At 35.4% G+C, this 17040-nt stretch overlaps 1 protein-coding gene across 1 annotated transcript in view; it reads left to right on the top strand.

The window, feature by feature from the left end:
* MBD2 (methyl-CpG binding domain protein 2) overlaps positions 1 to 17040 on the top strand; it is a 75613-nt gene that overhangs the window by 23101 nt on the left and 35472 nt on the right. Inside the window, exon 3 of the mRNA XM_007121290.4 lies at positions 10997 to 11134. Coding sequence (XP_007121352.2) covers positions 10997 to 11134 — 138 coding nt within the window. The remainder of the gene's footprint in view (positions 1 to 10996; positions 11135 to 17040) is intronic.

The raw sequence follows: 17040 nt of genomic DNA, 5'->3' as shown, positions 1-17040 counted from the left end.
CTCCGCAATGGGAGAGGCCATAGCAGTGAGAGGCCCGCGTACCGCAAAAAAACAAAAAAAAAGAATGAGGACGAGTTGGGATGGAGAGGAAACAGAAACTAAAGTCTTTAGTGAATAAGGAGAAAGCAGGGGGAAAGGGTAGACAGTAGTGTAGTCAGATCCTATGAGCTTCAGAGGAGCTCCTGTTTTTGGAGGAGGAAAAATAGATAATTTGAGAAAAATGGGGAGAAAGGAGGAAATTACCACTTCCTGGCTCTTAGATATGTAGTTGTAAGAGAGAGAGAAAGAGAGAAAAAACTCTTTCTCTTTAAATTTGAAAGAACTTTAGGGGAGATAGGATCTTTGAGGGACAGCCAAGTTTCAGTAAGCCCAGCAGCTTGAGAGAATGTTTAAAGAAAATATTGAGGGTATAGGAGAGCCTGCTGATCAGTCACTCGAGTGTATAGTGCAAGGACTGGCGGCGGGGTGGGATGGGTAAGGTGGGGGGTTGGTTTTCAAACGTCAGATGGTTAAATCAATGTAATTGTTCATGACTGGAATTTTTAGGATATGAAATGCAGTAGGATAGAAAATAGTGTCCATCCCACTTAGTAAGGATAAGTATTTTAGGTGACTTTTGTGATACACACCCTTGTGTATACTAAGTCATGATGTGAAGTATATATTTCTACTCTTAGTTAAAGTCAGAAAAGTTTGAGAGCCATTGAACTATGGCGTGGATGTACAGAATATTTTGGAGATGAGTACTCGGTGATGACCTATGATCTGGGGGACTTGGCCGTTTGGTTATTATGAAGATAGGATGTGGGGTGTGATGGGATTAATTTTGATAATTGCTAGAGCAGAGTATACAAACATTTGAAATATTATTGTCCTGACGTTTTAGAAAGGAGGTACGTGTACCTCTGCCAGATAACTATTATAAATGAACTCAGAAGAACTTTCTTAGGCAGGTAGGACCTCTCTGGAACTCTGAGCCCCCAAAGAACTGGCTTTATTCCTGCCTTAGTTCTCAGCCTCCTACATGAGTGATCTGCTACAGGACTACTCAGCAGAGTACGGGCTCCTTAAACACCTTTGCTTACCTCCCTAAGAGAGAATAGTTTTACCATTTGGGGCAGGCTGAATTCTCACTAAACTTTTTAGGATTCAAGTTGATTAGCTCTGTTTATCTCCAAATTAATATTATTATTTTTTGGCTGTGTTGGGTCTTCGTTGCTGCGCGAGAGCTTTGTCTAGTTGCGGAGAGTGGGCTTCTCGTGTGGTGGCTTCTCTGGCTGCGGAGCACAGGCTCTAGGCGTGCGGGCCTCAGTAGTTGCAGCATGCAGGCTCAGTGGTTGTGGCTCGTGGGCTCTAGAGCGCAGGCCCAGTAGTTGTGGCGCACAGGCTTAGTTGCTCCGCAGCATGTGGGATCTTCCCGGACCAGGGATCGAACCCGTGTCCCCTGCATTGGCAGGCGGATTCTTAACCACTGTCCCAGGGAAGTCCTATTATTCTTACCAATTAAACTTACACCAACTTTGAGTTGGTGTAGCAACCAAGAGATCACCTGTCTCATCTCTATAATTTACCTGTTGACGTCCTATTGACCTTACACTTTGGCCCAAGGTTTTAATCTCCATACCAGTCTCCTTTGTCTAGACCACTGCTAAATTTTAGGTTATTTTACTATACAGATGAAAAGTTGTTATGGCCAGTAAGTTATCGTGAGATGATCGAAGTTTTCAGATCCATAATGAAGAACATTTTTCCTAAACCGTGGCTCTCTAGGAGCAATATGGCATGCTTTCTGCCAATGTACATAGTTTGTTTTGATGTCTTAATCTCATGTTGGCAGTCTGCTGAGTTATACATTTTTTGTTCTCTTTATTTCCCATTATTTCATGGTATAACATCACTATAATTGACAGTGACTTTGCCAAAAACACTGTCTGAGGATTTATTTTCCCATGGGATGTTTGTGTAGGGCTGGCTGTGTATCTATAAGCATAACTTCATGTTAAATAGTAATAAATGGAACAAGTCTGGGGATTATTTTACATTGGTAATCATGAGGTATATTATACAGACATGACTATGCTTAATAATTTTGACATGGATATTGTAGACCATGTTGAGTTAATAATTTCCATTTAACGTAACATGGGTATGTTTCAGGCTGACAGAGTATTCAGGAGTAAAGGGCTGCATAACGCAAGACCTTACATGTAACAGACATTTTATGCATCATTTATTCCACAAAAAAATTTTTAGCACATTCTGTATGCTCAGACATTATTCCAGATTCTGGAAATATAGTAGAGGAAGATTATGTGTTTGTGGAGCTTATTATTCTAGTGGTATGACAAACTAATACACAATTTAAGTATTAAATGCTACACAGTAAATTAAGTAAGAATGGTTGAGATTGACTAGGTGGCTATTTTAGGCTGAGTGATCAGGAAAGCTTTTTGGAGGGTGTGATTTTTGGCCAAGATCTGAATGAGAAGGAGTCAGCTCTATAAAAACCAGAGGGAAAAGTGTTCTAAGCAGAGGGAATAGCCAGTGCAAAATCCTTAAGGCCGGATACATTTAGCATATGAGGGCAGAAAGTAGGCCAGGGTGGCTGGAGGTTAGTGAGTGGGAGAGGGGTACTTGGTGAGGTCAAGGAAGAAGACAAACCTAATGACAGGACTTGGGAAGCCACCATAAGGAGTGGTATGGAATGCTTATTTGTGGACTTTATGTAGGGAGCAATATGCTCTCTGGCTGCTGTGTGGAGAGTGTACTGTAGAGGTGCAGAAATGGGAGCTGGGGGCCAGTTACAGCAGGAGGCTATTTACCCAGGCTGGGATGATGATGCCTTGGACAGTGGTCGTTTAATGAATAAAGAAAGAGTAAGATGTAGCAAGAGACACTAGAACTAAAGTTGACCTTTGAACAACACATTTGAACTGCATGCATCCACTTATATGCAGGTTTTTTTCCATAGTAAATACTGCAGTACTACACGATCAGCAGTTGGTTGAATCCATGGATGCAGGACCACGGATCCAGAGGGCTGACTAAAAGTTATATGCCGATTTTCATTTGTGCGGAGGGTTGACGCCTAAACTCCTGCGTTGTTCAAAGGTCAACCGTATTTAGTATTCCAGAGAACTTCTGATTTTCTCATATGCAGAAATATCCTTAGTAAGTAAGTAAAGGATATTTATTTATCTTTAGCTGATGAATGAAGATAATGAGCAAGTTATTAACAACTAACAGCAGTGGTCCATTTTTTGGCTGATTTGAGGTAGGTATTTAGGTATGGATTGTATAAAGATTGCTAGGAAGCAAAAAGTGAAGAGAAGAACTTTAGCCATGTTAGCAGATAGACTTGCAGATGAGAGTATACTGTTCAGTATGAGAGCAGGTTTAGCATGTTATAAGTTAGTACCTCAAAGGTATCAAAGTACAATAGACCTTTTGGGAGGGTCTGGCTTGGCCTTTGTGCTAATAATGAAGGTAGATTTGGGGACATAGGTGCCCATGGTATGGTTTTGTCAAGATTTATTTTGGATGCCTGGTTTTCTGTCAACAATTGAGTGAATTTAGCCAAGTTTTATAGGTCTTGAAGAGTTAGCTGACTTTGTAGACTCTAGGTCAACGAGAGAATGAAGCCCTACAGAAAACGATTTGGGTGACTGTTTCCATAATTCTAGGGATGTGTACTCAGCTAGTGCCAACACAGACATAAAGGAGATAATGAATTCCATGCAGTTGATGCCTTAGTTTGAGTAGAGCTGTTCTGGTTGAAACAATCTTTTGCCATCTGTCCTTTAATGACCCCATATTAACTAAAGCTCCAAGAAGTTATTTTTTCCAACAAAACTCTTCAAAACTTGATTTCAATGATGAATTTCAAACCTCCACTTCTTCAATTAACTACAAGTTATATGTCCTTTTTTAATGAGCTCAAAGTATAGTACACCCATTTCATTATTTTTTTAATATTCCATTGATCTCCTTAAAAAGGTAATATCTTATTCCTCATTTAGGATATTACATGAAGTGGATTTTCAGTACAAAATCATAGATCCCAGGTATATTTTTCTTTACTTTTTGCAGAAACCTATGAAGCTTGTACAACCTTCTGAATCTACTAAAACCCACTGAATTGTATACTTTAAAATGGTGAACGTTATGGTGTGTGAATTATATAAAAAACTGAAGGATTGTAAAGCACTTTGCATTGTTGGCTTTTGATTTTTGTGGAAATGCATTAGCTGTTGGCTACTGTGCATATTCTGGAGAAAATCCGAAATTACGTTTTGAGGATAATCTTGTTTCGACCTGAAGATACCGCTCAGGCTCCTTTTTGTGTGAAGCAGCAGAGGTTTTCCTTATGGGAAAGCTTAATAGGTCAAGTGTCTAAATTTCAGTAGCACGTTCAATAACATGTTAGTGCTGATAATAAAAATAGCTCCTATTTCTTCAGAATTTATGTGCCAACGTGACTATAAACTCTACACCTATTTTGTTAATTGTCGTCTTATCCCTACCCTGAGAATGTAAGCTCTGAGGGATTTTGGTGTTTTGTGAGTGATACTATACCCAGCGTACGGTCAGTACCTGGCAGATAGTAGGCACTCAGTGTTTGTTCAGTGACTGAATGAAAGCTGCATGAGCTTTCATTATCATACATGAATTATCTTGTTTGATCTTTATAAGAATCTTATGAATAGTTATTGTATTTACCCTCATTTACAGATGAGGAAAGTGACCTTAGAAGAATAAAGTCTTTGCTTCTCAAATTGGGGCATGAATATCTCTTGGGGATATGCAGAGCCGCAGAATTAAAATGATACTTAAATGATCAGTTTTCTTTTTTCCTTTTGTTTTTGTTGTTTTTTTAAATTGAAGTATAGTTGCTGTACAATATTATATAAGTTACAGGTGTATAATATATGATTCACAATTTTTGAAGGTTACTCCATTTATAGCCATTATAAAATATTGGCTATATTCACCATGTTGTACAGTATATCCTTGTAGCTTATTTTATACCTAATAGTTTGTACCTCTTAGTCCCCTACCCCTATATTGCTCCTCCCCCCTTCCCTCTCCCCATTGGTAACCACTAGTTTGTTCTCTGTATCTATGAGTCGGCTTCTTTCTTGTTATATTCACCGGTTTGTTGTAGTTTTTAGATTCCACATCCAAGTGATATCATACAGTATTTGTCTTTCTCTGTCTGACTCATTTCACTTAGCATAATTCCCCCAAGTCCATCCATGTTGCTGCACGTAGCAACATTTCACTCTTTAATGGCTGAGTAGTATTCCATTGGAGGTGTCCAGTTTTGTTGAAGCATTTTGGGTAGGAGAGCAACATTAAAACATTAAAACAAACATGGCTAATTTCTAAAATAAAATGCAAAATTTGCATGCATTTTAAAGAGAAAATGAATCCCCTAGGCGCTTGTTATACAATATGTACAGTTCTGAACTATCATACTGTTTCAAAGCCAGGCTGAGGAAAGTGGTATTTAGAATATATAGTTTAAGTTCCTGCCGTTCAAACTATGCTATGTGGAGGCTTAACGTGGTATACACAGCATGGGTGGTTTTAAAGGAATTATTTCTGTATCCTTAGGTTCTGAGAATGTACCTGAGGTAGAGGTACAGGTTCTTTTTTCCCCAGTTCCTCTTCCATAGTCAACTGTCTCCCATTTTATAGAAGAGTAATACTCTTCTCGCTTGTGTGCATTTTTACCATGGTATAAAATGTTTGACCTCCAGTAAAGGGACAATTTGAAATACTGGTGTTGATACTGAGAAAATGAATGACTTGGTAATTGTCAAGTCTTTCTACTAGTACGGTTCTTTGCCCGCAATAAAATTTGCAGCGGACTTAATGTAGATGTCAATTATTGAAATTTTTGATGGTTCGCTATGTGATATTTTGACATATAACTCGAAGTCCAAAAAATTGACAGACTAAAGCTATTCATTTATGCGAACAAGGTTTCTTAGTGTTATATCTATCGAAAAATGAAGAATAGGAATAGAATCGATACTAAATCTTATTCTGTTCTAGCAATTAGGACTACTCTTTTAAGGCTATGGAGTTAATTTTTAAATAAAAATTATTTTCATGTATAGTTTTTATCTCATGTTTAATAATTATTTATTAAAATGTACAATTTACTATTTTTGGTCAGTTATATACTAATAATTGTAATAAACCAGAAAAAAATTTTTTTTCATCACTAAGAACTTTAAGGTCACAGAAAGTTAAAAAAATAACTTTATGATGTATAAATGATTAATTAAAGGTTTTCAAGTTTAAAATAAGAAATAATCCTGGGAATGGAATTGTTAGTTCAAAGGGAAAAGGGAGTATAATAAATGTATTACTATTGAAGATTTTGTTTATGTATACATGGCTGATGGTGGGTATATTTAGATTCTGTTAGCTACATTTTAACATGATGTAACAGTTTATTATTAAAGTGTCAGTATTTAAAATACCTTAGTAAGCTCATCCTCCCCAACTTTTTTTTTTAATTTAATTTTATTTATGTTTCTATACAGCAGGTTCTTATTAGTCATCTGTTTTATACATATTAGTGTATACATGTCAATCCCAATCTCCCAATTCATCACACAACCATCCCCCCCCCCCCACTTCCTCCCCGCCTCCGCATATGTATACATGGCTGATGGTGGGTATATTTAGATTCTGTTAGCTACATTTTAACATGATGTAACAGTTTATTATTAAAGTGTCAGTATTTAAAATACCTTAGTAAGCTCATCCTCCCCAACTTTTTTTTTTAATTTAATTTTATTTATGTTTCTATACAGCAGGTTCTTATTAGTCATCTGTTTTATACATATTAGTGTATACATGTCAATCCCAATCTCCCAATTCATTCCCCCACTCCCGCTCCCCAACTCTTTACATTAAAATGTGAAATAGGACTTCCCTGGTGGTGCAGTGGTTGAGAGTCCGCCTGTCAATGCAGGGGATACAGGTTCGTGCCCCGGTCCGGGAGGATCCCACGTGCCGCGGAGCGGCTGGGCCCGTGAGCCGTGGCCGCTGAGCCTGCGCGTCCGGAGCCTGTGCTCCGCAACGGGAGCGACCACAACAGTGGGAAGCCCACGTACCGTGGGGAAAAAAATGTGAAATACTTCAAAATGTGGGTGGGGTATATATATTTGCAAAAAAGTTTTAAGGGTAGGAATGAAACAGTATTTGAAAACGACCGGTTTATGAAACATGCTCTGCATCAACTCTTTAGTTATCCTCTTTTCTAGCCTTAGTCACGTTAGATCATTGAAAGTTTACACAGTAATCCGACCACACTGGTTTAGTCCTTTTCAGAATCATCTTCACTAAGTTGTCCTTTAAGTATGTTCTTGGCTTTTATGGAAGGTCATTGGAAAAAGAAAAAGCATTTGAAATCTGCTAAATATTTGTTGTGATGTTAAGTGTCTTTAATTTTTTTTCTAGGTTTAATACCAGGACAGCTTTTGTTTTCCTCATTAATTGGTATGCTTCCTCCCTTCTGAGTGTGATATCTATGTAATTTAATATTTCTTTTTTCATCCACACCCCTAGAAAGTTCAGATCCACATTTGATGCTCAGCTCTAGTATCAGTCACTGTTAACCTTTTCAAAAGGAAATTTGTTTTCTCCTTGATTTTTAAAAAGTTAATTTAAAAATTAATTTTTATTGTATATTTGTCCTTTGTGAGTTTTAAGAGCCATCTCATATTTATTGGAAAGCGTTGAATTAAAAGTTTAAAAATTTTTTTAAAGATTTATTTTTGTATTCATCCTAGGGGGATAGAATAAACCCTCAACAATTATTTGAGTTATTTGAATACTTCCAGCTTAATATACACATTATTATAAAATACATTAAATTTTGATTTGAGCGCTAGCCTGTATACTGAGAATATTTATCAAAGGTTGGAAACTTTATTAGAATGTGTGTGTTTGTCAGTTTAGTTTTATTATATAAGGAACTTCTATTTTACTTTTCCTTGTATTGAAAGGGAAGACTTCAAATACATGAATAGCTTTAACTTATCCCATAAAAAAAGTGTTTGCTTTATAACTCCTCTAAGTTCATGACAGATTGGTAGTTATTTAGAAAAACTCAGACAACAACTGGGCGTGAATTAACAGTGACTCTTTGACAGTCCTCAGGGGAGAATGGTAATAAAATTTACTGTTTTTGTGACAGTTTCTGGGAAAACCAGTTCGTCCAGCTTCTCAGATTATTCTACACGATACTGCTGTAGAATACAAAATTAATTAGTAAAAAATTCTTTCTGTCTTCAGAGCTTTCAAGCCAGTTTAAAAGAGAAAAAATAATAGAAACCAAAATAAGATCAACAGAAGAACAAGGCAGCACACTCTTGAATAATCTCATTCCATGCCACTGGGAAATGAATTGTCTCATTGTCAGACAATGGAAGTTAATGGTGTATTTTGAATACTTTTAGCCAGTAAATAAATTTTTATTAATTGCACCACAAACATAAGTTAATGAAAAAAATATCAATCTAACCATTGTAGCACAGGTCGTTTTACATGTTCCATGCTTCCTTCCAATCTGTGTGGATTTAGGATTTTATAGTTTTGAATAGTTCAGCCTAGTCTGTGCTTCCTCCAGTCATTCTTTGTAACATTGAGAATCTTACAGGCTCGACTGTGTTTGCTCATACAAACAGTTGTTATATACTTCTTTGTCTACCGATGCCATCTTTTGTCTAATACCAGCAGAGTTTATTGTTCTTTATTAAAGAACAAAAACATTAAAAACCAAACAAGATATTGTTTAGTGCAAGATACTAATTATAACTAATTAGTGACAGTATAAGTTCTTCATAAGCATTTATGTGTTAAGCTTCTTTAGGATTGAATATTGACTATATTATAGGTTGGATGGCTTCACTTAGGGCCTCAGAATGCTCTAGCTGTCATAGATCAGAGGGATCCAAACCTGTGCATCACAGAATTACCAGGAGAGCTTTAAAAAATACACATTTCTGGGCCTCACACTTTTCAGAGATGGCATCCTAAGTGGTTATTTTGCAGCCTGTTGGTCAAGTTTCCACACCTCTAAGTTTTTTGGAAAACCATAAAGATAAGAAAGTGAAATGCCTGAGAAATAATATTAGAGTTATTAAAGATGAATATGTCTCTTAAAGGTAAGCACATACATGGGGAGAAAATTGAGTGCAAGAAATGACGAGCATGCCCAGTAGGTACAGAAGATCAGTGTGTGTGAGTGTGTGTGTGTGTGTGTGTGTGTGTTTGGGGCTGGGGGTAGAGGCATCTTTAATAGTGAGTCCAAATAATACTGTAATTGTAATAATGATCAGATTAATTTATTGTGATCCTTACCTTTCTAGTCATCCTGATATTCTTTAAGCAGAGATCACAAACTCAGTACCTGTAGGGCTCAGACAGCTTTGCAAATGTGAATTGAAGACTTTTGCAAAGGAACAAACCTTGACACCTCTAGTGGCAGCCATTACTAATAAATAATGGCCTGCTTTGGTCACATCAGTCCAGTATTTCTAGATCTTTGAGTTTTTAAGAGAAGCTAGAATTATGCATTTTATGTGAATTTTATTTGTAGATGTTGGCTTAATTTACTAAAGAAACTAAAAACGGAACAAAACACATCTATGGGTTAGACCTGGTGTCCCCGCCACCAACTTGCAGTCTTTTGTTTTAGAGCAGCAGTTGTCCAAGTGTGGTGCCTGGACCAGCATCAGCATCACTTGGACCTTAATAGAAATGCAGTTTCCCAGGTCCTACCTCAGACCTCCTGAATCAGAATTTCTGGGAGTGAGGCCCAATAATCTGTTTTAATCAGCCCTCTGGGTGACTCTGATGCATGCTCAAGGTTGAGAACTGCTGTTCTGGAGTCTCGAAGTTGATATAATTTTTCTTTGGAGATAGTTATAAAGATAAAAGTCCATTGAATATCCTATAGATGATTTATCAAGTATACTTCTATACTAAAATTATATGATGTGTATTGCTTTCAGGTGTATTTGAGCCTTTAAGGTTTTTGCCAGACTCAGAATACACAGTGATTAAATCACATTTTGTTCTTTTTCTTTCTCTTTTTCCTCGCCTCTGCCCCCACCTGATGTTAGAGTATTTCAAATGCGCTTAATAGCAATTCTGTGCCGCATAACTTAATTTTTTTACTGGTTGATTAAAAGTATATAAGTATGTTGCTCGCCCTTCTGAAACTTCAATTTTAAGTTTTCTTTAAAAAGCATTAAATGTGCTATAAAATATTAAAGATAAAGAATATTTCCTTATTTTATTACATTTTTCTAAATTGAGCTCTGTGGAATTACAACTTTCATTTCTAATTATCTTTTTTTTAATATAAAAGGGAAGGTTAACCTTTGTGGTTTTATGTAAGCCTGGCCCCCTGACAGCTCATGAGGTTATTTATATTTTAATGGTCAAGTACGCTATTAGTTTTCTCCATTCTCAGAATGTAGAAATGACTGCTTTCCGATTATTGTCCTGAAAACCTTCCTTTTGTGTAACCTAACCTTAAACATATTTGTTCACCTAAAAGTTCCTAGTATCTTGCTAATCAAATTAATTATGAATTTTAATATAGAGAATTTTCTTACATTTAAAAGAATACAGAAAGCTTTTTTTTTTTTTTTTTTTTTTTTTGGTACGCGGGCCTCTCACTGTTGTGGCCTCTCCCGTTGCGGAGCACAGCGCGTCCCCTCCATCGGCAGGCGGACTCTCAACCACTGCACCACCAGGGAAGCCCCAGAAAGCTTTTTATTATGAGAAAACTTTGCATAAGTCTTACATAATAAAGTGATTAAAGTGTACTTCAGAGTATTTAAAATGCGGAGATTGAGAAGTTTGGAATAATCCAAGTTAAAGTAATACATATTGAATTAATAAAAATTCATCTGATTGTATTTATATATAATATTGATTAATTAAAACACACTTATATCCACAGGGTAAACCAGACTTGAATACAACATTGCCAATTAGACAAACAGCATCAATTTTCAAACAACCGGTAACCAAAGTCACAAATCATCCTAGTAATAAAGTGAAATCAGATCCACAACGAATGAATGAACAGCCACGTCAGGTAAGGATCTAATTGGTTCTCCAATCTTATTTTTCAGAAAATTTTGGTATCTTTACCAGATATAGTTCAAGTAAACTCTGGTTAAAATGGAATATATTTGGAAAGAAAATTGTTTTATATTCTAGGCTATTACATGAATGCTGGAGAATAACTCTGATAAGACAACATTTAGGTAAAATGTTTTAAGAAAAAAATTAAGTTAATTAAAAAATCTAAAATTAATTTTATGGACTCCACTTTTATGCTTTTGTGTGATAATGTACATCAGACTTGGTTCTGCTCTTCTTAGTTTTTTAAAGATTATCTTTCCAGGGATAATATTTCCTAAGGGGATGAAGCATGCAGTTTGTGTTGCTTAGTTTAAAAATATTTTCTATTATTTGGAAACTACTTTTTGTTCTGATTTCTTATTACAAGAAAGCAGTCCCTCCCCTTTGGGAAAACAGAAGTAAATAAACTTTGTCAATCTGGTATATTGTCCTGTGACTTCCATTTTTGTATAAATTGCATTTATTTTTCTCTTCCTTTATTGTTTCAAGCTGTATTCCACCAGAATCTTTTCTTAGAAAAAAAAGTATTATCTGAAAGGCCTCCCCGCTGCTTAATAATGCCACTTAGCCAGGGGAGGGAGACTTGACAAAACGCTTAAACTTTCCAAGTAGTCTTGCTCACTCACTCCCTAACTGCGGTCAAAAAGTTTAGGTACTTTGTGAAATTTTAGTAGCAATTGGGGTGAGGGAGCGGAGGGAGAAACATCGGTGCATTTTTTCTCTCCTTTCTCTGCCTCCTCCCACTTAAGGATTAGAAACACTGATTTACCTACGACCAGTATCTTTTGCTCTCGTATTCCCCTTTTAGATGTCTCACTCCACCTTTTCATGTGAATTTTGTTTTTCACTAGTCCCTCAAGTGTCTCATCTCCAGACTTCAAAAAGGATTGGGCCAAAACTTTCAGACAGTTGCTCTAGAAGAAACTACATAAAGAAATTCAGTTCCCACATCCTCTGTAGTGTTTTTTCCTCTTCAGGTGAGCCAGGAAAACAGAAGATATTTGGAGCCACATTGGATCAGCATCTTGCTATAGATGTCTCAAGATTTGAAGTTCTAAACTTGCTTTACTGTTGGTCCCCAAGAGATTCAACAGGGGCCATGTAAGTGTATCACATCCAATATAAAAGATGCGTACCTGCATGTGCCTTTAGGCTCTTGTCACCACTTAGGTTTTCTTTGGGCCATTCAGCTTTCTGTGCCAGGCTTTTCCCTTCTGTTTTACTACTGCACCCAGTGATAGCCACCAAACCACCGGCAGTTTTAGTATATTCATTCCAACAGGGAAGGAATTCTGCCATTCTGAACTTTGCCCACCTTGACAAAGCCATTCCCTGATTGTGTTCTTTCTTAGATACTGTCTAAAGTCTTGAACATCTTGTCCTTTGGCTTTTTGGTGATTTTAAAATCGTTTCCTTGTAAAGATTTTTATTAATTGAAAAATTTGAAAGTATGTAATTGGGTAAGACAGTTTGCTTCAAAAAGCCCAAAAGATAAAAGAAAGTGCAATAACTAATAATATTAGTTCCATATTGAAAATTTGAGTTGTCTCACTGAGAACAGATAGTATTTAGTATATTTTATCCTCATCTTTTCCTTGTCAAATCATTCTCAGTATAGTCTGTGAACAAATATTTTGGTTAAAGACAAACCGAGTAGCAAATTATGGTCATTTTAACAGGAGTTTAATTGTTTTCTGCACTTACGTTCAGTCACAGATTTTAAAAACAGTAGTAATTATGTTTACTGGGTGTTGATCTGGTTGTAGAGATATTGGCAACCTAGATTTTTAAAGGTGAAGCAACCAGATTAGTTGCTTCTTATTCTTTGGTATGTTGAGTAGTTGTAAGTTTTCCTTCTTTAATTAATGTTTATGAGATTGTTCTCAAGTGAAAAGAATATGTCCAAAAAGCTAAATCATCTCCCGCCCCCACCAAAAAAAACCCACTTATGTCATTTTAACCCAGATCTTTTGAGGGTGTTTATCTTCCTTCTAGCTTTCAGAGACAGGAAGTGTTAAAATTATTTTGGAGGTTACTTCTCCAAATGTTTGCACTGTTTTTCACATTATCCTCTTGTCACCTGACAATTTTTGCTGGACGTTTTTGACTACACTAAGACATTAGTTGTCTCTCCCCCTTCTTTATCCTGAATGTAAGAATTGAGGTAATATTTGACTACTGTCTCACTAACAGGATTTCAAAATATAGGACTGTGCGTTGAGTAAATGCAGGAAAATAGTAAAGAGACAACTTTGGTATTAATGTTTTTTGAAACCATGATCTGTTATCCTGACTATTGCAGTTTAGATTCAGGTTTTTAAGGAAAGGGAAGATGTTGATTTAATTATATTTTGACATACATATGGCAGATGACTGCTAGTGAGCTATTATTGTTGAGGAGATAGTTGGCATAAAATACATAGGCAAAAATGATTCTTCCAATTTTGCTACCTTTTGCATAGCTTCATTGAACTAGATTAGTAATATAAATTGCCAAATACTTCATTTGGAGAAGTTATTTTGATCATAGAGTAAATAAATTAGACAATGAGGTTTCTATTTTTTTGAGGTTCCTGCAGATATGTTTTTATCTTAACTGTATCACATTCTTTTAATAAAATATTCAAGCTAGTGGTATTGTAATTCCTTTCGGAGTGTTGAATTTTGAGGCCTAGAACTAGGATTTGATTTTTAGATCTTTTACCTTGAATCGGTTTGAAGTGATTAGTTTAGATGTGAAGCAATCATAGAAATTCAGAATTCTGTTTTTATATAACAAACATCATAGGCCTAGTTCTGTCTATATGGCAGTCTAATTTGAGTTCTATAAAATATATAAATTATGAAATTCTAATGTACTGACTCCTTGAAAATGCCTTAATTTTAAAAGGGCAAATTAGGGTATGTAAACAAAAGTGCATTAAACAGAATTCAGCAGTGATTTCTGCCTACAATTAAAATTATAAGGTAGAGATGGCATTTGTAAAATCTGGTTGTGATAGGGTAAGTAGCCAGCCAGTTTTATATATACTGTTGGCATATTTAACATGTACTTGTCTTGTCATTAGATTAAAAAGAAATCTTGACTGGGGTGGAGGGAATTCTACCAGTTATAAGACTCTTATCCCAAACAGTAAGATCATTGAAATATCCTTATTTGGTCAGATACGTAAAACATGCCCCAAATTCTTTTTAATCTAATTGAATAGTGATTTTGCTGTTAAGGGTGTCTTTCCTAGCTTCCTTCTTTCAATATATGAAGAACTCACATATCTGTTTCTTTCTTATTTCTTTAATGCTGTCATGTTTGACACTTGATGGTCTCTTGCTTTTTCTCTTTTTTTATCCTCAAATCAAAGAAACTTCATCTTTTGAGCCATTACTTCTTCCTTTTAATTAAAGTCTATAGGCTTTAGGTGTTTCTGATAGTCTTTGACTATTAATTACATTTCTTACAGAATATTCTTTTTTTTACCCAAAAGTAAACATTTAAATCACCGAAGAAGTGGATTTAAATCTTCCATTTGATCCTAGATTTTTTTCCTTTTATTTTGTTAGCTAATTCTTTGTTCAAAGGATATGAAACTTTCCTTTACTCCCTTCCAGAAATGTCTTTTTTTTAAATGATTTTTTTCCAGCTTTATTGAGATGTAATTGACATATAACATCGCGTAAGTTTAAGGTATACAATGTGACAATTTGATACATGTATACATTGCAAAATGATTACCAGAAAAAAGTTAGTTAATACATCTATCACCTTACATAATTACCATTTTTTTGTTGTGGTGGTGATTGTGAGAACATTTAAGATCTCTCTTAACAACTTTCAGGTGTATAATACAGTATTGTTAACTGTAGTCACCATGCTGTACATTAGATCCCCAGAACTTATTCATCTTATAACTGGAAGTTCGTACGTTTTGATCAACATCTCCCCATTTTCCCCACCTTCAGCCCCCGGCAATCACCATTCTACTCTGTGTTTCTATGAGTTTGGTTTTTTTCAGATTCCACATATAAGCAAGATCACACAGTGTTTGCTTTCTCTGACTTATTTCACTTAGCATAATGACCTCAAGTTTCATCTGTGTTATCACAAATGTCAGGATTTCTTTCTTTTTTATGGATGATAATGTTCCATTGTGTGTGCATATATACATACATACATATATATATACACACACACACACACACACACATTATCCATTCATCCATTGACGGACACTTAGTTTGTTTCTGTAACTTGGTTATTGTGAATAAAGTTGCAGTGAATATGGGGGTGCAGATGTCTCTTTGAGATGTTGATTTCATTTCCTTTGGATATATAGCCAGCAGTGGGATTGCTGGATCATATGGTAGTTCTATTTCTAATTTCTTGAGGAACCTTCAAATGTTTTCCATCATGGCTGTACCGATTTACATTCTTACCAGTAGTGCATGAGGGTTCCCTTTTCACTACATCCTTGCCAGCACTTAAATCTCATCTTTTTGATAATAACCGAGAGTGACTATTTTTACATGTTAGAAGAAACTTTCTAGGTGAAAGATAAATTTTTAAAATGTGCACTTTAAAGACATTGTGTGTGAAAAGTTTATAAAATATTTTAGTATTATTATAACCCTGAAAATTGCTGTTCATTCCAGGCATTTTAACATTTACTTCTTCCTAACCGCTGACTGTTATTTCTAGTTTAGTCTGTAGTATAATGCTTTTATGATTAAGAAATAGATAAGCTAAAGCACAGAATTCCATGGAGGATATTATATTCCTTGTCTCTAGACAGATAAATTGGCTGCCTGGGCAGAAGAAATAGATGATATGTTGTCCAGTATTATTTAAAACATTATTCTGGGTGATGTTGGAAAGATGCCATGTATATATACATACTTTTAACACATTTCACCTAACGTTGTATTATACACATTTAATCCATGTTTTGTATAATTTGTGTGCTATAATTTTATAATTAACTGTACATTATTCCAAAAACTGTGCATTGTACTAGCATACAATTTACTTTATCATTTCCATATTATTTCCAATTTTTCACCATTATAGGTAGGACTCAAGTGAGTATCCTTATGTATGTTAGTTCCTTCCTATATTTTTCAATATTTCCTTGGGCTAGATTCCCAGAAATATAATTAGTATGAATATTTATGATTTTTGATACATACTGGCAAGTTGATTTCCAAAGACTTGTACCAAATTAAAAGTCTGTTGACAAATTATGTGCAGTTCAGTTTCAGCTTACCTTCTATGGTATTATTATCAATATTTCTTCTTCTTGATAGTTTATTATATAAAAACTGTATTTCATTTTAAATTTGCACTTATTTGAATATTTGTGAAGTTGAACAGACTAAAGCATTTGTGTTTATATTTGCAAATGAGACATGACTAAAGGATTTGAAGGAAGTAGCTTTTTTATTACCCCTCTGAACTGAACTTGACCTTATCTGTGACCTCAAGCTAATACCAATATCTGTGCTTCCCAGATACATTCCCTCTTACTTCTCAGACGGCTCACTCAATGGGTTATGTCAGCTGCCTTTCATCTTCAACTTCTTTCTAAACTGGCTTCTTCCCCAAAGCATTTAAATATATTCACATCTTCCCTATCTTAAAAATTTATTTATTTTACTCTGTGTCTCCTTTAGAATTCATTTTCTTTCTTTTCCCTTTACAGTCAAACTTCTTGGAGTTGTGTGTATTTACTATCTACTTTACCTCTTAGTTTTTATATATCTGAAATACTGCATTTGTTCTCACTGTGCCACTTGAACTGTTCTCATCAAGATTATTGATGATCCTAATTAAATTGGTTGAGCAAACTTCAGTCCTTACATTAC

The sequence above is a fragment of the Physeter macrocephalus genome, chromosome 19 (genome assembly GCF_002837175.3).
Source record: "Physeter macrocephalus isolate SW-GA chromosome 19, ASM283717v5, whole genome shotgun sequence".
Lineage (NCBI taxonomy): Eukaryota > Metazoa > Chordata > Mammalia > Artiodactyla > Physeteridae > Physeter > Physeter macrocephalus.
Note: the sequence above shows the minus strand (reverse complement) of the source record. Positions and strands in the feature narration are given on the sequence as shown.